The sequence below is a fragment of the Leucoraja erinacea genome, chromosome 29 (assembly GCF_028641065.1).
Source record: "Leucoraja erinacea ecotype New England chromosome 29, Leri_hhj_1, whole genome shotgun sequence".
Lineage (NCBI taxonomy): Eukaryota > Metazoa > Chordata > Chondrichthyes > Rajiformes > Rajidae > Leucoraja > Leucoraja erinaceus.
In genome coordinates, this window is record NC_073405.1 from 2,125,765 (window position 1) to 2,145,172 (window position 19,408).

At 47.2% G+C, this 19,408-nt stretch overlaps 1 protein-coding gene across 1 annotated transcript; it reads right to left on the reverse strand.

The window, feature by feature from the left end:
* Positions 1–3,861: 3,861 nt before the first annotated feature.
* Positions 3,862–18,115, reverse strand: babam1 (BRISC and BRCA1 A complex member 1). The gene is made up of 10 exons (XM_055658224.1): positions 17,974–18,115; positions 15,050–15,378; positions 14,196–14,837; positions 12,841–12,899; positions 11,164–11,284; positions 9,751–9,829; positions 7,584–7,608; positions 5,611–5,740; positions 5,429–5,515; positions 3,862–4,168 (listed from the first exon to the last, which is right to left on the reverse strand). The coding sequence occupies exons 1-10, from the start codon at positions 18,113–18,115 to the stop codon at positions 3,968–3,970; spliced, it is 1,815 nt and encodes a 604-aa protein (XP_055514199.1). The 3' UTR covers positions 3,862–3,967.
* Between the last annotated feature and the right edge of the window lie 1,293 nt (positions 18,116–19,408).

Here is a 19,408-nt window from a genome sequence, read left to right on the forward strand (position 1 = left end):
TCAGCAATTCAGCAGGTCAAATGAATTTCCTCCACAACACATTCCAATACAAAAGACTAGGGGACCTAGATATGGTGGAATATTTTCTAATATGCTTGGATAATTTCTCTGCTGAAGAGTCCAGCCAAGGCATAAACTCAGAATTTCAAAATTGGGGACCAGCCAGGGCATAAACTCAGAATTTCAAAATTAAAAGGTGAATTTTTGCAATCCTCTATTCTGGTGATCTTTGAATGCAAAGTTGTCGAGTAGACCAGGGCTGATTTTTTTTGCCAGTAGGGTTACTAAGCAAGTGGCCAGAAAGTGCATTAAGCAATAAACATTACTTTGATTGGTAAACAAAAAAACACAGGCTAGAGGGGACACGTGGTTGGTCTGTTGCTATTCTCATTTCAACACACAGTGCCAGAGGAACTCAGTGGATCAGGCAGCATCATGGGAGGGAATGGACAGGCGATGTTTTGTATCAGGACCCTATTTCAGACTGCTCTTGGTCTCGTCACCTTCGACACCTTTTCCAATCTGCGACGAGGTCTTGACTGACATGACATCCACCTTTACAGTTCTATTTATTCCACAACCCAGCAAAAATCAGTTCAACAAAGCACGCATCAACTGCTTTTTGGAGAAGGTCCACGTTCTGCCCAGGCCTTTGTGCAAACCATTCTCTGGAATACTCTGACACTGCCTTCCAGGCAGTATCATTGTAAAATTCGCAATCATTTAGCTAACTAAATATGATGATGATTATCTTAAAGAAAAAACTGCAGATGCTGGAAAAAAAAAATCAAAGGTAGACAAAAAATGTTGGAGAAACTCAGCTGGTTAGACAGCATCCATGGAAGTAAGGAATTGGTGACGTTTCGGGTCGAGACTCGAAAGGGTGTCGACCCGAAACGTCGCCTATTCCTTCCCTCCACAGTTGCTGCCTCACCCAGAGTTTCTCGACCCGAAACGTCGCATATTTCTTCTCTCCATCGGTGCTGCCTCACCCGCTGAGTTTCCCCAGCATTTTGTGTCTACCCATGATTATGATTATATTCCTTCTAAACGTTCTATATATTCCATAATTCGACTCAACACAAGATTCTGGTAAATCTGCAACACACTCTCAAGGCCAGTACATTATTTATTTGCAGAGCCCAAACTGCACTTCAGTGATCCAGCCAAGGCCTTACAAAACCGGCAAAACAGGAAACGTCTGAGTAACAAAGAAAGTGCTTTCGTCGGCCATTCATGCCTGCTGAAATTTGAAGACCACATTAAACCTTTATGGACATGCCTGTGAATTAGTGCTAGCATACGCACACCACACGATATCCAATTGAGAACAATCTTTACTCATGGTTAGTTTACAAACTGACTTGAATTTCAATGATATCTTTTGTCATCTTGCAATGCTCCATAGCACAATAGACAATAGGTGCAGGAGTAGGCCATTCGGCCCTTCGTGCCAGCACCACCATTTAATGTGATCATGGCTGATCATCCCCAATCAGTACCCCGTTCCTGCCTTCTCCCCATGTCCCCTGACTCCGCTATCTTTAAGAGTTTGGTACCATTACGCTACCTTCGATTTTTCCAGCATCTGCAGTTCTTTCTTAAAAATAAAATGGGATTGCTCAAGGGCAGCATGGTGGCACAGCAGGGTTGTTGCCTCATGGTGCCAGAGATCCAGGCTCAATCCTGACTATGGGTGCTGTCTGTACTGAGTTTGCACGTTCTCCTCGTGACCTGTGTGAGTTTTCTCTGGGTGCTCCAGTTCCCGCCCACACTCCAAAAGACGTGCAGGTTTGTAGGTTAATTGGCTCAGGTCAATCAAATTGTAAATTGACCCTAGTGTGTAGGATAGTGTTAGTTTACGGAGATCACTGGATGTCGCTGACTCGGTGGGCCGAAGGGCCTGTTTCAGCGCTATATCTCTAAAGTCTAAAATGCTTACGGACATTAGAGAGGGCGTGATAGTTAAATATATATTTGACCAAAAATGTACTTTAATTATACAATACTACTCCTACCCAAGGCCATTCCTTTGCAACAAAACTGCATTTTCTAACCCAGTCCAGCTACAGCCTATAATAATAATAATAATCTTATTTATATAGCACATTTTTAGTCAACTTGCAATGACCCCAAAGTGCTTCACATAATTACATTACATTTACACACAGGCAAAGGTGGGTGAAGTGTCTTGCCCCAAGGACACAACGACAGCATGCACTCCCAAGCGGGATTCGAACTGGCTACCTTCCGGTCCCCAGCCGAACACTTAGCCCATTGTGCCATCTGTCGTCTCTAGAAAAAATAAGTGCCACTACAGGGTATTTTAACATAGCAAATAGTTTCAAAGAACATCAAATAAAATTCATTTTCCAGCCGGAGATGACCGGCCAATTAAGTTTTTGGAGATCAGAGTTTGAGGGAAATAATTACTACTTGTGCCACGGCCGTCAATGGCAATGATTATAGTCGTGAATGATCAAGGAATGTGTCAGGCTCTGGGAGTGAAAGGCCCGGAAATAGTGAATATAGAGAGGATGTTGCCACCAGCGGGAGAGTCGAGGACCAGTGGCCGTAGCGTCAATGAGGAAATGAGGAGGAATTTCTTCAGTCAGTGGGTGGCGAATCTGTGGAATTGCCACAGACGGCTGTGGAGGCCAAGACAGTGGATATTTTTAAGGCAGAGATAGATAGATTCTTGATTAGTACGGGTGTCAGGGGTTATGGGGAGAAGGCAGGAGAATGGGGTTAGGAGGGAGACAGATAGATCAGCCATGATTGAACGTCGGCGTAGACTTGATGGGCCGAATGGACTAATTCTGTTCCTATCCCATATGCCCATATAGAGAGCAGGTCGGAAAGATCACCTCAGCCTTGGGTCACCGGGGAGAGAGAGAGAGAGAGGGGGGGGGGGGGGGGGGGGGGGGGGAGAGGGAGAGGGATTTCTGTGCTGCACATTTTTTATGGGACTCTATACAATTAAGGAACACAGAAATGTATTTGACGTAGCTTTATTCATTTTAAAGCAAACAACAATTGGCAATAAATGTTTTGCTTTATGACAGGTTCTCATGAAAGAATGTTCTGGCCAGTGTCGCTGACTGGGGATTATAGCTGTATTTACATTAGTTGATATGCATTTGAAAGCGTGGGATTCTTTTTACATCTTGCGTATTACCATGAAGTGCAAGGAGTGATGTACTGCTGCCATGAGGCTCAGGGACATGAAGGAAGCAAATCCGGCAATCGATGGTGCTTTGATTCGAGGTGGAAGATAGAAGAACCTGCTCTTCCATCTGCGCAAGTGACATGGGATCATCATCGCTGAATGAAAGCAGCAGGCAGAACCCGATGCGAGTATGTGGTCCGAAGCAATGCAGCCGACCCCAACGATGCTAGGTGTGGGAGTTTGGAAACACATCGGGACTAGAGCCAGGAGGAGCCTACACGCCTCAGCAACCACTCGTAGTTCATGCTCTTCTCAAATTACTGACAACAATCCTACACCCCCTCCCATTAAACAGTCAGAGCTATGATGGACTGGAGTCGCAGGGTGAAGCAGCCAGTGGGAGATTTCAAAGGCATAGAGAGATGGCAGGTCATTACTGCAAGACCTATTAGAGAGGTGGGAGAGGGAAAGGAGATATGAGGAGAGAAAGAGAGAGAGAGAGGGAGGAGGGAGAGAGGGGGGAAAGGGGGAGAAAGATAGGAGAGAGATAGGGGGAGAGAGAGAGAGAGAGATAGGAGGAGAGAGAGAGAGATAGGGAAGAGAGAGGAGAGAGAGATAGGGAGGGGAGAAGGGAGAGGAAGGGAAGGGAGAGAGAGAGAGAGAGATAGGGAGGGGAGAGAGGGAGAGGAGAGGGGAGAGGAGAGAGAGATAGGGAGAGAGAGAGAGAGAGAAGAGGCAGACAGACAGTGCACAAGTGAGAAAGAATTTTCATTTACTTCTCCCAGGACCATGGTGCTGTCAGACAGTTGCTTCCACTTCCACGACATCCACATCGTCCAACAGACTGTAAACGGCGTGGACCTGGATTGGCCTCTGCAGGGGGTGAGCGAGCAGCTTGGCCATGCAGTTGTGCAGCTCCACGGCCTGTCCGGCCAGCGACACGTCATATTTGTAACTGGTCCCCTTTGTGTCCAAGTTGTTGAAGAATGAAGAAGCTTCCTGGGTGGAGAAAGAACATGAAAGAACACTCTGGAATCAACGAAAGATAATTACAAGTATGAACATTTTAACGTAGATTTCCTCATCCCGGACTCAAGTGGTGAATCTCTGGAACTCTCTGCCACAGAGGGTAGTTGAGGCCAGTTCATTGGCTATATTTAAGAGGGAGTTAGATGTGGCCCTTGTGGCTAAGGGGATCAGTGGGTATGGAGAGAAGGCAGGTACGGGATACTGAGTTGGATGATCAGCCATGATCATATTGAATGGCGGTGCAGGCTCGAAGGGCCGAATGGCCTCTACTCCTGCACCTAATTTCTATGTTTCTGTGTTTCTATAAAGATTTTAGTTCAGAGATACAACGAGGAAACAGGCCCTCCGGCCCGTGCCGACCAGCGATCGCCCGTTCACGAGCATTAGCGCGCGCACACACACACACACACACTAGGGACAATTTGCAGAAGCCAATTATCCTACAAACCTGTACGTCTTTGGAATGCGAGTGGAAATCGGAGCACCCGGAGAAATCCCACACCATTTCATGCTTTAAGGGCCACTGTGCCGCCCTTGAAGCATGGAAAGCAGACCAACCCTCTGGCGATTCAGGCACGTTCCATGGGCTGTCTTTTGACTGAGACACGTAAGTACATTCCCGCCCACTGAGAGAAAGAGCAAGACAGATCCAGTCTCCCAGCTGATATCCCTCCTGCAGACAACTTTAAGACAAAAACAAGGGAATATTGAAGGGGTGGAGGGGGAGGAGGAAAGAAATACTTGGTTTATACTCTCTAGAATTTAGGAACTTGGTTTATACTCTCTAGAATTTAGGGGATTGAGAGGGGATCTTATAGAAACTTACAAAATTCTTAAGGGGTTGGACAGGCTAGATGCAGGAAGATTGTTCCCGATGTTGGGGAAGTCCAGGACAAGGGGTCACAGCTTAAGGATAAGGGGGAAATCCTTTAAAACCGAGATGAGGAGAACTTTTTTTCACACAGAGAGTGGTGAATCTCTGGAACTCTCTGCCACAGAGGGTAGTTGAGGCCAGTTCATTGGCTACATGTAAGAGGGAGTTAGATGTGGCCCTTGTGGCCAAGGGGATCAGAGGGTATGGAGAGAAGGCAGGTACGGGATATTGAGTTGGATGATCATATTGCCATGATCATATTGAATGGCGGTGCAGGCTCGAAGGGCCGAATGGCCTACTCCTGCACCTAATTTCTATGTTTCTATGTTTCTAAATGGCAGAAAGTACAACACTACCTCGCTGCTAGGCTCCTCGTTCATTTCCTCAGTGCTGTTGCAAATATAGATCACGTCGAAGAAAAAATAAGGAGATTGGAGAATTTTCTGTGGGAGAGAGGCGAGAGAAACACACTGATTACACCGGGCATGAAGTAAAACATCGATTATAACAGGAAGCAAAATACACCGGCCCAACTTACGCTGAAATGCTCCACTGAGACTGGCTGGGGGTGGCAGGGAGTTCGAACGTAGACGAGTATCATTCGCACAATGTATGGAGGAGGGATGGTCTGCACATTTTCTGTCACTGGCAACTCAATCTTTTGTTGTCTGTGGAATCAAATGCTGAAATGAATTGATCAAAGTGATAAGCTCAGCAAGTCAATGAAAGCACATAAATAGCAAAAGGTCCGCATGAGATTAATGCTGAGGCTCTATAAGGTGCTGGTCAGGCCGCATTTAGAGTATTGTGAACAATATTTGGCCCCATACCTGAGGAAGGATGTGCTGGCTCTGAAGAGGGTCCAGAGGAGGTTTACAGGAATGAACCCAGGAATGAGTGGGTTAACATATGATGAGCGTTTGACGGCACTGGGCCTGTACTTGCTGGAGTTTAGAAGGATGAGGGGACACCTCATTGAAAATTACCGGATAGTGAAAGGCTTGGATAGAGTGGATGTGGAGAGGATGGTTCCACTAGTGGAGGGTCGAGGACCAGAGGGCACACCCTCAGAATTAAAGGAAGTTCCTTTAGGAAGAAGATGAGAAGACATTTCTTTAGTCAGAGGGTGGTGAATCTGTGGAATTCTTTGCCACAGAAAGCTGTGGTGGCCAACAATGGATAATTTTGTTAGAGGTAGATAGATTCTTGATTAGTACGGGTGTCAGGGGTTATGTTGAGAAGGAGAATGGGGCTGAGAGGGAAAAATAGATCAGCCATGATTGAAGGGTAGAGTAAACTTGATGGGCTGAATGGCCTAATTCTGCTTCTATCACATGACTTTGTTCGAAAGAATGTTCCCAACTTCCCTTACAGACTGGATTGGGTATAGTATGTGCAATGAAATGATGAGCCAGCAACCTTTACAAACTGCCCCAACTGAATACAACACCTGGCAGTCCTATAGACCTTCAGGGCAGCACAGCACAGCGGGTAGAGCTGCTGCCTCACAACACCAGAGAACCGGGTTCAACCCTGACCTCGGGTGCCGTCGGTGTGGAGTTTGCACGTTCTCCCTGTGTTTTCTCCAGGTGCTCTGATTCTTTCCTCCCACATCCCAAAGATGTGCATGTGTGTAGGTTAATTGGCCTCTGTAAATTGCCCCTAGTGTGTTGGATAGAACTAGTGTACAGGTGATCGCTGGTCGGCGTGGACCCGGTGGGCCGAAGGGCCTGCTTCCACGCTGTAGCTCTAAACTAAACCTTCACTGATGGACTGGACCAGCTTATGCTGCTGCCTGCTATTTATTTTAAAGTCCCTCGCTTCACATTCAACTGTGATTCATTGGGCAGCACCCTCCTCTCTTAGTTTTGAGGACAACACTTAGCATGTGTTGTGGATGAAAGGAGAAATAAATGTAATGTGTAAAGCTCCCAATGAGTAATGTGTATGTGTAAAGCCCCCTCTCCCCCCCCCCCACACACCGGGTCCCTCTTTATTCTGGGCATTCGATCCAATTTGTGATCCCAGCTACAAAGACAGATGTGTACAGCAATTCGTTCTTCCCCCGCACAATTAAAGCATGGAATAATCTCCACCCAACTACAGTTACCCAACCAGATGCAACTAAATTTAAAGTAGCTCTTTCTTCCCAATAACCCTTTCTGGCTTAAGCCCTCCCTTCACCACCTCCAGTTTAAATTCCATTTGCAATATTTTGGAGGACCACGTAACCAAGGCCGTGCCACCTCCCCGACTCCCCCCCCCCCCCCCCCCCCCCTCCACTGGGTCTCTCCATTCCCGGCACCCTACCCCCCCCCCCCCACTCCCCACGTTGGGTCCCTCTGTTTTTCTCTCGGCGGCCCGCACCCCCCCCCCCCCCCCCCCTCCCCGGCTCCAGATTCACGGATGACTCAAAGCTGTGGGGAAGTCCTTACTCATTGGGAGCTTTACACATTACATTTATTGCTCCTTTCATCCATTTAACAGCCAGTCGGAAGGGAAGTTACTTACACAAGGTTAAGGAGCCCATCCAGATCTGGAATCAGACTTTAAGGAAAAAAATAAAGAATTTAGTAGCATCACTGAACAGAGACCACACAGTCAAATGGAATTATGCTCCAGAAGTCTCCTCCAACACTGAAACCCGCCATCTCTTTCTCCCTCATCATCAGGCCTCCCCTTTATAGCGCTAATGTATTTGTAACCAGTCTCTTTGGCTTCTGCATTGAAACCATGAGTGGTCTGAAGAATGCCTCCAAGAAGGCAATGGAGGCCAGTTCTCTGTATGCTTTCAAGAGAGTTGGATAGATCTCTTGAAGATAGCGGAGTCAAGGGATATGTGGAAAAGGCAGGAACGGGGTACTGAGTGTGAATGATCAGCCCTGATCACAGTGAATGGCGGTGCTGGCTCGAAGGGCCTACTCCTGCACTTATTGTCTATTGTACTCCTGTCATCTATTCTTGATTTTAACTTCCACATAGGAAATTGTTTCCCAACTACCATATTATTCAATTATTTTAAAGATCGCTATCGGATTTCCTGTTACGTTTTCTTCATCTGCGATGATTGCAGTCTCCTGCATTTTGCAGTGTTATACAGGGTCAGTGGTTGAAAATATTACACAGGGACAAACCTTCCACAATGGTACTGTAACAGTGTTTGTGACAAAACCCAGCATTGTGTCCTGAACCCACTGATATAAAATGCCACGCACACCTGCAGATTCAGGGACAGTTTCTTCCCAGCTGTTATCGGGCAACTGAACCATCCTATTACTTGTATTGTATTGTATTGTATTCAAATGTATTGTCATTGTCTCAATTAGAGACAACGAAATGAATTTCCCTTTACAGTCAGTATCAAAAAAAAAAAAAAAAAAAAAATAATAAAACATATTAAAAATAAAATAAATTTAAAAAAAAAGCACAAACACAGAAAGTCCACGACACAACATAACACAGTGGCACCAAGGTGAGGAAGGCACCATAGTCCAGCCAGCCTCCCCTCCGATCTTCCCAGATGTTCACCCGTGGTCGGGGCCTTCCGAGCATCCGCAGTCGCCACCCCGATGGCCAGATGCTCAGGCCCTCTCGCCGGGCTGATGGAACGCCGACGCCAAACCCCGACGGTGAAAATCCTCCTCAGCAGCCCGGACCTCCCGATCAGCCGCCTCCCACGGGAGTCCGCAGCTCCCGAGTCCTCAGGCCGAGCCGGGCAGAGTTGCAGGACTCTGCGATGTTCGTCAGCGCCGCCCGCGTTGGGAGCTCCGCGAACCACAGCTCCACGATGTCGGTGCCGCAACTATTACCAATTAGAGAGCGGTCCTGACCTCCCATTTATCTCATTGGAGACCCTCGGACTATTTTTAATCAGTCATTACCTTGCACTAAACATTATTCCCTTTATCCTGTATCTATACAGTGGGCAGCTTGTTTATAATCATTTATTGTCTTTCCACTGACTGGATAGCACGCTACTAAAAAGATTTTCACTGTATCTTGCTAATGGCAAAATTAAGAATGCGCGAATCTTTATACCGGAGTACTTTCAAAATACAATTGGAACCCTTCTCACCCTGGCCACAAACTCTTTGAATCACTTCCCTCTGGAAGGCGACTCCGGACCATCAACGCCGCCACAGCCAGACATAAAAACAGTTTTTTCCCCGCGAGTAGTAGCTCTACTCAATAACCAAAAATATGCAGCCTCCTTTTGCTCTGGTATTTTATTTAATTCACACGTTCAATAATGCTTTATTATTAACGTTTAATGGTTTATGTGTCATTCCTAACTGTCACGGTATGTCACGTTGTCACTTGCGGGCAGAGCACCAAGGCAAATTCCTTGTATGTGAATACTTGGCCAATAAACGTATTCATTCATTCATTCAATACAATATGAAACTTCCACTTGCATTACAAGATACTGAGCTAAAGCTGCACACAGTCTCCCAACACAGAGTTATTCATGCTTCAGACTAGTCTGTTTCAGCCAAATGAAAGTGTCTTTGAAATCCTGTAAACCTGTGCTCCCCTAGTTTGTCGACAACCCCATCGATTCTCCATTGGGCACAGAACACGCACTGCAGTCTGACAAGATAACAGTCCCACAGTATCGCCTGCGCGCTACACTGTAATCTAGCTCAGGATTTACCAGCCTCCACTTGAAAAAGGATACCAAAAGACTCACAGACATTTGTGTCCAGATCGTACAGACAGCTGCAAACCTCCCTGGGGTCAGACGTGAATCCAGACAGCTGGAAGGAAGGGATAGAGGAATGGATTGTGCAAATCAGCTAATAATTCAGGCCAACACATAAAACTGGATAACTGTATCTTCCAAGCAAACATCTGCCTGGTTATTATATAGAATCACATTCTAACTCTGTCCTGGGCCTCCTCCATGGCCAGAGTGAGCACCACCGGAAATTGGAGGAGCAACACCTCATATTCTGCTTGGGCAGTCTGCACCCTAGTGGCATAAACATTGAATTCACCAATTTCCAGTAGCCTTTGCTGTCTCCTCCCCTTCTCAGCTCTCCCTCAGCCCTCGGGCTCCTCCTCTTCCTTTTTCCTTTCTTCTCCCCATTCCCCCCCCACCCCACCCTACATCAGTCTGAAGAAGGGTTTCAGGCCAAAACGTTGCCTATCTCCTTCAGTCCATAGATGCTGCTGCAGCCGCTGAGTTTCTCCAGCACTTTTGTCTACCAAACATTCTAACGCTGTCAGGTGCCACCCCCTACCATCTCACAGTGACTGTTCACACGGTTAAGTAGAATGGGAGACGAAAACCCACACTGAGACGTGCTGGGGGGGGGGGGGTAGAGAGAGACACCAATCATAATATCTCAATGAATTGGATGTTGTTCTAGATATGAATGGAATGGTTACATTTCCTCATTGAAGACACCCTGACCATCTTTACTCTCTGGAGTTTAGAAGATATGGGGAGGGGGACCTCATCGAAACTTAACAAATAGTGAAAGGCCTGGATAGAGTGGATGTGGAGAGGATGTTTCCACTAGTGGGAGAGTCTAGTACCAGAGGCCAAAACCTCAGAATAAAAGGACACACCGTTAGAAAGGAGATGAGGAGGAATTTGTGTAGCCAGTGGGTGGTGAATCTGTGGAATTCATTGCTACAGACGGCTGTGGAAGCCGCAAATGGATATTTTTAAGGCAGAGATTGATAGATTCTAGAACACAATTCTATGTTGTAGTGACAGTTTGCACATAAGTCTTTTCAAATTGTGATTTGTGATTTAATTATGCGTTCCCATATAATAGCAGGCTATAATGTAAACGGGTCAGAGCTAATAATGGAAACGTGCATACTTGATCAGTACGGGTAGCAGAGGTTATGGGGAGAAGACAGGAGGGAATGGGATTGAGACGGAAAGATACATCAGCCACGATTGAATTGCGGAGTAGACATGATGGGCTGAATGGCCTGATTCTGCTCCTATCACTTATGAACTAGTATAAATGCAATGTCAAGCTCACAGGGCAGTTGCTTCAGAGGTTTACTTGGCACCGACCAATCTCACTTCCCCTTACACGCGTCTCTGCTTTAGATGGCACATTGATCTTACCCAAGTGACTTCATCATTCACCACCACCAGAGCAAATTCGTGCCGTTTGTCGATCTTGTGCTTCGTCCTGACAAACATTTCTATCATTTTCTGAGCGATGTTTAATGCGTTGGTTTTGGAACTGTGTAAAAAAATAAAAGAAAATGATTGAAACTCAATAATTCCTAATCAAAATCAAACAGCCCCAGTAATTAGGTCGCTGCTGATGTATATCCTTAACGATAAATGAACAAACATCCAGTTCCACAGACACCTACAGGGTTGTTCCACTCGATGTGGCTAGATTCTTTAAACTAATTAAACTGCCCATCCGGCTGATAACCTCTGCCACCCGTACTGATCAAGTATGCAAGTTCTTATTATTCCACAGCTTTTCAGTCACCATCCCCAGCTCAATCAAGGGGACTAATTCATCAATATTTTTAAGGTGAAGATTGACGGGTTGTTGATAAGTACGAGTGTCAGGGGTTATGGGGAGAAGTCAAGAGAATGGTGTTGGGAGAGATAGATCAGCCGTGATTGAATGGCGGAGTAGACTTGATGGGCCGAATAGCCTATTTCTGCTCCTATCACTTATGACACTTGGTGTTGTAAGTTTCACTAGACACCAACCCTCAATCCCACAAAGACGGTAGCTACTGTAGTGCAATGCTACAAGTGCTGACTCACAATGGTGAGCTGCTCCACACACACCCTTCCTCCAGGACCAGCTCTGTTAATGCTAATTCACACTAAGGTGTGAATCCCACAGATACTGTTGCCAGGACATTTATCCAATCCAGTTATTAAATTGTTTAAGAGGGAACTGCAGATGCTGGAGAATCGAAGGTTACACAAAAAAGCTGGAGAAACTCAGCGGGTGCAGCAGCATCTATGGAGCGAAGGAAATAGGCAACGTTTCGGGCCGAAACCCTTCTTCAGACTAGACTATCCAGTTATTAAATTGCTCCCTTTCACACCCCATACTGTGACTCACCATGCAACATACATTCTCTTCCCACCATTGATTCTTCAGTCTGCTGAAGGAGGGTCCCGACCCGAAATGTCAACCCATCCATTTACTGCAGATATGCTGCCTGACCCGCTAGGTTACTCCAGCACTTTGTGTCTATCTTTGTGTCTATCCAGCATCTGCAGTTTGTTTCTGCGCATTACATCTGTAACCTCTAGTTTCTTAACTTCTCCGTGAAAACCACTTTAATATTTAATATTTTCTATGACAACAGTCTCACCCAGAGAATTCTGAATGTAGAATTATCTGCCTCAGAAAGCAGTGGAGGCCAATTCTCTGGATGCTTTCAAGAGTTAGATAGAGCTATTAAAGATAGCAGAGTCAAGGGATGTGGGGAGAAAGCACGAACGGGGTACTGAGTGTGGATGATCAGTCATGATCACAGTGAATGGCGGTGCTGGCTCGAAGGGCCGAATGGCCTACTCCAGCACCCATTGTATATTACCCCATGTTATACAGGCACAGTACTATGCCCTGTGTCCACTGATGAGAAATTCCAGTGTGATATTGCTAACTGACTTCTGACACTAGCCAAACCTAGAAAGCAAAAATCTACGATTATATTACTGGAGAGCTTTCTCTGCTCAAATGGAATATAATATGAAACAAATTCTATAAAGGCAATCCATAACAATTGTCAAACTAATATTGGTAAACATCCTAACCCATTCATCGACTCCAGTTTCTGCAGTGACATCTCCTCTGAAAGATCCAAGCAGATGATCTGTGAAGAGAAAGAGACAAAACTTGAAGATGGGCCCATGGCTCATCCTACCTGATAAACCCATCAAACATCAACCAGATCGCCCTGCAGTGCCTGCTGCTAGCAAAGCCCTCATACATTAGCGTCCCTCCCAACCTATCCTATCTGTCTAAAGGTAGACAAAAATGCTGGAGAAACTCAGCGGGTGAGGCAGCATCTATGGAGCGAAGGTCTCGACCCGAAACGTCGCCCATTTCCTTTGCTCCATAGATGCTGTCTCACCCGCTGAGTTTCCCCAGCATTTTTGTCTACCTTCGATTTTCCAGCATCTGCAGTTCCTTCTTAACATAGAAAATAGGTGCAGGAGTAGGCCATTCGGCCCTTCTAGCCTGCACCGCCATTCAATATGATCATGGCTGATCATCCAACTCAGTATCCTGTACCTGCCTTCTCTCCATACCCCCTGATCCCTTTAGCCACAACGGCCACATCTAACTCCCTCTTAAATACAGCCAATGAACTGGCCTCAACTACCTTCTGTGGCAGAGAGTTCCAGAGATTCACCACTCTGTGTGAAAAATGTTTTTCTCATTTCAGTCCTAAAGGATTTCCCCTCTATCCTCAAACTGTGACCCCTTGTCCTGGACTTCCCCAACTTCGGGAACAATCTTGCTGCATCTAGCCTGTCCAACCCCCTAAGAATTTTGTTCAAGAAGGAACTGCAGATGCGGGAAGATCGAGGTACACAAAAATGCTGGAGAAACTCAGCGGGTGCAGCTAAGAATTTTGTAAGTTTCTATAAGATCCCCCCTCAATCTTCTAAATTCTAGCAAGTACAAGCCAAATCTATCCAGTCATTCTTCATATGAAAGTCCTGACATCCCAGGAATCAGTCTGGTGAACCTTCTCTGTTCTCCCTCTATGGCAAGAATGTCTTTCCTCAGATTAGGAGACCAAAACTGTACGCAATACTCCAGGTGTGGTCTCACCAAGACCCTGTACAACTGCAGTAGAACCTCCCTGTTCCTATACTCAAATCGTTTTGCTATGAATGCTAACATACCATTGGCTTTCTTCACTGCCTGTTGCACCTGCATGCCTACTTTCAATGACTGGTGTACCATGACACCCAGGTCTCGCTGTATCTCCCCTTTTCCTAATCGGCCACCATTTAGTTAATAGTCTACTTTCCTGTTTTTGCCACCAACTATCAACTATCTGTCTAAATGCATCTTAAGTATTATTATTTACTCTTTAAAAAAAAAAGGCAGGATGTGGAAACGGTCACTGCTTTGGAAGTAACCAGCGCAAACTCACCACTTTCTCCGGGCAGTTAACCTTCGGGGTCCTGATCTGAATTTCAGGCTGGGGTTGGTTTTGGAACTGCAGCTGAGATTGGAATTGGGGCTGACTTTGAGACTGGGGCATGGCTGAAGACTGCCCTGGGGGCTGGGGCTGGGGTTGAAGCTGGGGTTGGCTCTGAGACTGGGGCAGGGACTGCGGCTTGGACTGGAATTGGGACTGGGACTGAGACTGGGACAGGGGGAGGGGGAGGGACAGGGGAGAGGGAGGGGAGGCAGGAGGTGGAGGTGGAGGTTGAGGTTGACTCGGGGGTTGGTTTGAGGTCTGGGGTGGATTGGAGGACTGGGGTGTGAAGATGCTCTGGGGGTGGGGTTGGTTGAGGATCTGGGCTGGGAATGGGGGTTGGTTTGTGTCTGGGTTGGGAATGGGGGTTCTGGGTTGGAAGGGGGGCTGGTGCTGGGTTTGGTCTGGGCTGGGAATGAGGGCTGGTGGTTTGTGTCTGGGCTGGGAATGGGGGCTGGGGTTGGAATGGGGGTTGGTGCTGGGTTTGGGCCTGGGGTTTGGAAGGGGGTTGGTGCTGGGGTTTGTGTCTGGGCTGGGAATGGGGGGCTGGTGTTGGGTTTGGGCCTGGGCTGGGTATGGGGGTTGGGGCTGGGGCTGGGTTTTGGAAGGGGGGCTGGGTATGGGTTTGGGCCTGGGTTGGGAATGGGGGTTGGGGTTGGGGCTGGAACGGGGGCAGGCTGTGGGCTGGGGCTGCGGCCTCCTGCTCCTGTTGTTGTTGTTGCTGCCGCTGCCGCCGGCGGCTGCCCCTGGTCCTGCCCCCCCCACCCCCCCAACCCCTACCCCCCCACCCCCACCCCAACCCCTACCCCACCCCCCGGGCTCTCAATGCCGGCCTCGCCGTCACCCTCCCTGCCACCGCCGGCCTGCGCCCCCTGGCCGGGCGGGTCCTGCCTATCCTCCGCCCCCTCAGGGTTAGAGCGGGTGCTAGGCCGCTGCAGGCTGGGCCCTGAGGCCTGGGCCTGTGGCAGGGGCAGAGCCTGGGGCTCGGGTTCGGAGCCGGCCGGGGCCTCGCGACCTTCCTCAGCGGGCGCCGACATCTCCACCGGCACCACAGAGCGGCTGCCCGCTCCCGCGATGCATTCTGGGGGTTGTAGTCCCACGGCTTCCGTTTCCGTCTCCGTCAACGCAGGGCGGACTACAATCCCAGAGAACACCGCGGCGTCGCCGACCCTCCACCGCGGTGCATCGTGGACCTTGTAGTCCCTCTCCCTTCCCCCCCATTGTAATCCCCTATAAACAAACTACAACTCCATAAATGGCACAAACAGCACCTCATATTTCAGATTCAAACCTTATTGTCATTGTGCAGTGTACAGTACAGAGACCACAAAATAATAATAATAATGGATGGGATTTATATAGCACCTTTCTAGATACTCAAGGCACTTTACACAGAGAGTGGTGAATCTCTGGAACTCTCTGCCACAGAGGGTAGTTGAGGCCAGTTCATTGGCTATATTTAAGAGGGAGTTAGATGTGGCCCTTATGGCTAAGGGGATCAGAGGGTATGGAGAGAAGGCAGGAACGGGATACTGAGTTGGATGATCAGCCATGATCATATTGAATGGCGGTGCACGCTCGAAGGGCCGAATGGCCTCTACTCCTGCACCTAATTTCTATGTTTCTATGTTTCTAACTCCATAAATGGCACAAACAGCACCTCATATTTCAGATTCAAACTTTATTGTCATTGTGCAGTGTACAGTACAGAGACCACGAAATAATAATAATATAGATAGAAACATAGAAATTAGGTGCAGGAGTAGAGGCCATTCGGCCCTTCGAGCCTGCACCGCCATTCAATATGATCACGGCTGATCATCCAACTCAGTATCCCGTACCTGCCTTCTCTCCATACCCCCTGATCCCTTTAGCCACAAGGGCCACATCTAACTCCCTCTTAAATACAGCCAATGAACTGTGGCCTCAACTACCCTCTGTGGCAGAGAGTTCCAGAGATTCACCACTCTCTGTGTGAAAAAAGTTCTTCTCATCTCGGTTTTAAAGGATTTCTCCCTTATCCTTAAGCTGTGACCCCTTGTCCTGGACTTCCCTAACATCGGGAACAATCTTCCTGCATCTAGCCTGTCCAACCCCTTAAGAAATTTGTAAGTTTCTATAAGATCCCCTCTCAATCTCCTAAATTCTAGAGAGTATAAACCAAGTCTATCCAGTCTTTCTTCATAAGACAGTCCTGACATCCCAATAATAATGGATGGGATTTATATAGCGCCTTTCTAGATACTCAAGGTGCTTTACATTGCATTATTCATTCACTCCTGAGTCACACTCGGTGGTGGTGAGCTACTTCTGTAGCCACAGCTGCCCTGGGGCAGACTGACGGAAGCGAGGCTGCTAATCTGCGCCTACGGCCCCTCCGACCACCACCAGTCATTCACACACATTCACACACAGGCAAAGGTGGGTGACGTGTCTTGCCCCAAGGACACAACGACAGTATGCACTCCAAGCGGGATTCGAACCGGCTACCTTCCGGTTGCCAGCCGAACACTTAGCCCATTGCGAAATGCAGTTAGCATCTCCCTAGAAAAGCGACATAGAATATGAGCAATAAATAAATATATTTACGTGCATAGTCGTAGTAGTGCAATTATTTCTTTATTTTTTTGGTGGGAGGAGTGTCCGAGGAGGGGGGGTGATTTGCAGTCATCGAGGTACAGTGTTGAGTAATGTAACAGCCGCAGGGAAGAAGCTGTTCCTGGACCTGCTGGTCCGGCAACGGAGAGACCTGTAGCGTCTCCCGGATGGTAGGAGGGTAAACAGACTGTGGTTGGGGTGAGAGCAGTCCTTGACGATGCTGAGCGCCCTTCGCAGACAACGCTTGCTCTGGACAGACTCAATGGAGGGGAGTGAGGAACCGGTGATGCGTTGGGCAATTTTCACCACCCTCTGCAGTGATTTCCGGTCGGAGAGAGAGCAGCTGCCATACCATACTGTGATGCAGTTGGTAAGGATGCTCTCGATGGTGCAGCGGTAGAAGTTCACCAGTTCGCTTGGGCAGCTTACAAACCAAGTGGTATCAACATTGACATCTCTAACTTCAAATAACCCTGGCATTCTCTGTCTCTCACCCACACAATTGAATTGAATTGAAGTGATTAAAAAAGAACTACAGATGCTGGTAAAATCGAAGGTAGACACAAAATGCTGGAGAAACTCAACGGGTGAGGCAGCATCTATGGAGCGAAGGAATTGGCGAGACCCTTCTTCAGACTGCTTCAGACTACTTCAGACTGAATTGAATTGAATTGAATTGAATTCATTTTGTAATTTAAAAAAAAAATTCAAACAAAATGTCGTTACCATACAGTCACAACAATAAAAAGTTGCATAAAAAGCACTTTATCTATTTATTTATTGTGTACATATATGGTCTATGGTATATAGACACACTGAACTTTTATCTCCTGTTCTGTATTATTTTTACATATTTTGTTGTGCTGCAGCAAGCTAGAATTTCATTGTGCTATCTGGAACACATGACAATAAAACTCTCTTGACTTGACTCTTGAATGGCGGTGCTGGCTCGAAGGGCCAAATGGCCTACTCCTGCACCTATTGTCTATTGTCCAACAGGGCCGTGATGTGAACAGTCTTTCCTTGACCCCTCCACATCAGGTGCATCCAATGCATCGATGCAGGTCGAGGAGTGGCCTGTTTCTGTGCAGTGCGTGGCGCGTGATTCTCACGTATTCGGCAAGTTTCTCACCTGCCGGTTTTCGCCCGTTGAGGGTTAATCCGAGAGAACATGTTAAAATCCAGGGGGATGTTGACTCGGAAAAACAGCAGCGGAGGAAGGGCGCTTCCAAACAGGACAGGAAATCCCGGAGATTTGCATACGTTGGGCCCATTGTTTCACAAACTCAACAAACCTCCTGAGCTGAGGTTACAATCCAAAACACAGAGCAGGAACAAATAGCAAGAAGCATTAAAAGTCCAACCTCCCCTGCACCTTCCCCAGAACGAGAGGAGGAGATTTGCTGCACAGATATGGAGGTAAGTAAGGTCTTCCAGTAAACGTTACCCTCTCAGTTAAGCACATTGAAGGCAGACCTGGCTGCAGATCAAGTGCTAGTAAATGGGATTAATATTAATGGGCACATGGTGGACAGAGTGGGCTGAAAGGCCTGTTTCTGAGCTGCACCACTTTATGTTAGGATGGTCTTTACTGACGTACAGATGCCTTGTAAGAAGAAGAGTTGTTTAAGAAAGAACTGCAGATGCTGGAAAAATCGAAGGTAGACAAAAATGCTGGAGAAACTCAGCGGGTGAGGCAGCATCGATGGAGCGAAGGAATAGGTGACCCGAAGCGTCATAGATGCTCCAGAGATGCTGTCTGACCTGCTGAGTTACTCCAGCTTTTTGTGTCTATCTTTAGTTTAGTTTAGTTTAGTTTAGTTTAGTTCATTGTTGTCACATGTAGCGAAGTACAGTGAAAGCTTTTTTGTTGTTTGTTTGTTGTTTGCTGTCCAGTACATGATTACAATCACAGTGGACAGATAGGATGGCGGGCGGGGCTGTCATATGCTGGGCTTGTATACTCTGGAGTTTAGAAGGATGAGAGGGCATCTTATTGAAACATATAAGATTGTTAAGGGATTGGACACGCTAGAGGCAGGAAACATGTTCCCGAAGGTATACAAAAAAGCTGGAGAAACTCCGCGGGTGCAGCAGCATCTATGGAGCGAAGGAAATAGGCAACGTTTCGGGCCGAAACCCTTCTTCAGACTACCTTAAACACCATGTTCCCGAAGTTGGGGGAGTCCAGAAACAGGGGCCACAGTTTAAGAATAAGGGTAGGCCATTTAGAACAGAGATGTGGGAAAAACATTTTCACACAGAGAGTTGTGAGTCTGTGGAATTCTCTGCCTCAGAAGAAGACGGTGGAGGCCGGTTGTCTGGATGCTTTCAAGAGAGAGTTAATTAGGCTGGGACTATCCCAATGTTTAAGAAACAGTTAGACAGGTACATGGATAGGACAGGTTTGGACAGATATATGGGCCAAACGCAGGCAGGTGGGACTAGTGTAGATGGGACATGTTGGCCAGTGTGGGCAAGTTGGGCCCAAGGGCCTGGTTTCACACTGTATCACGCTGTGACTGTAAATTATAAATGATATATAAATTAATATAAATCTGTGCTCC

What these genes read in the sequence shown, in the direction of transcription:
- babam1 (XM_055658224.1), bottom strand. Translation starts at nt 18,115, where the DNA reads ATGGGCCCAACGTATGCAAATCTCCGGGATTTCCTGTCCTGTTTGGAA. An exon ending in CAACGGGCGAAAACCGGCAG is followed by an intron (nt 15,379 to 17,973) that starts GTGAGAAACTTG and finishes CTGGGATTGTAG; the next exon opens with TCCGCCCTGCGTTGACGGAG. An exon ending in ACGAGGAGCCTAGCAGCGAG is followed by an intron (nt 4,169 to 5,428) that starts GTAGTGTTGTAC and finishes TTCTCCACCCAG; the next exon opens with GAAGCTTCTTCATTCTTCAA.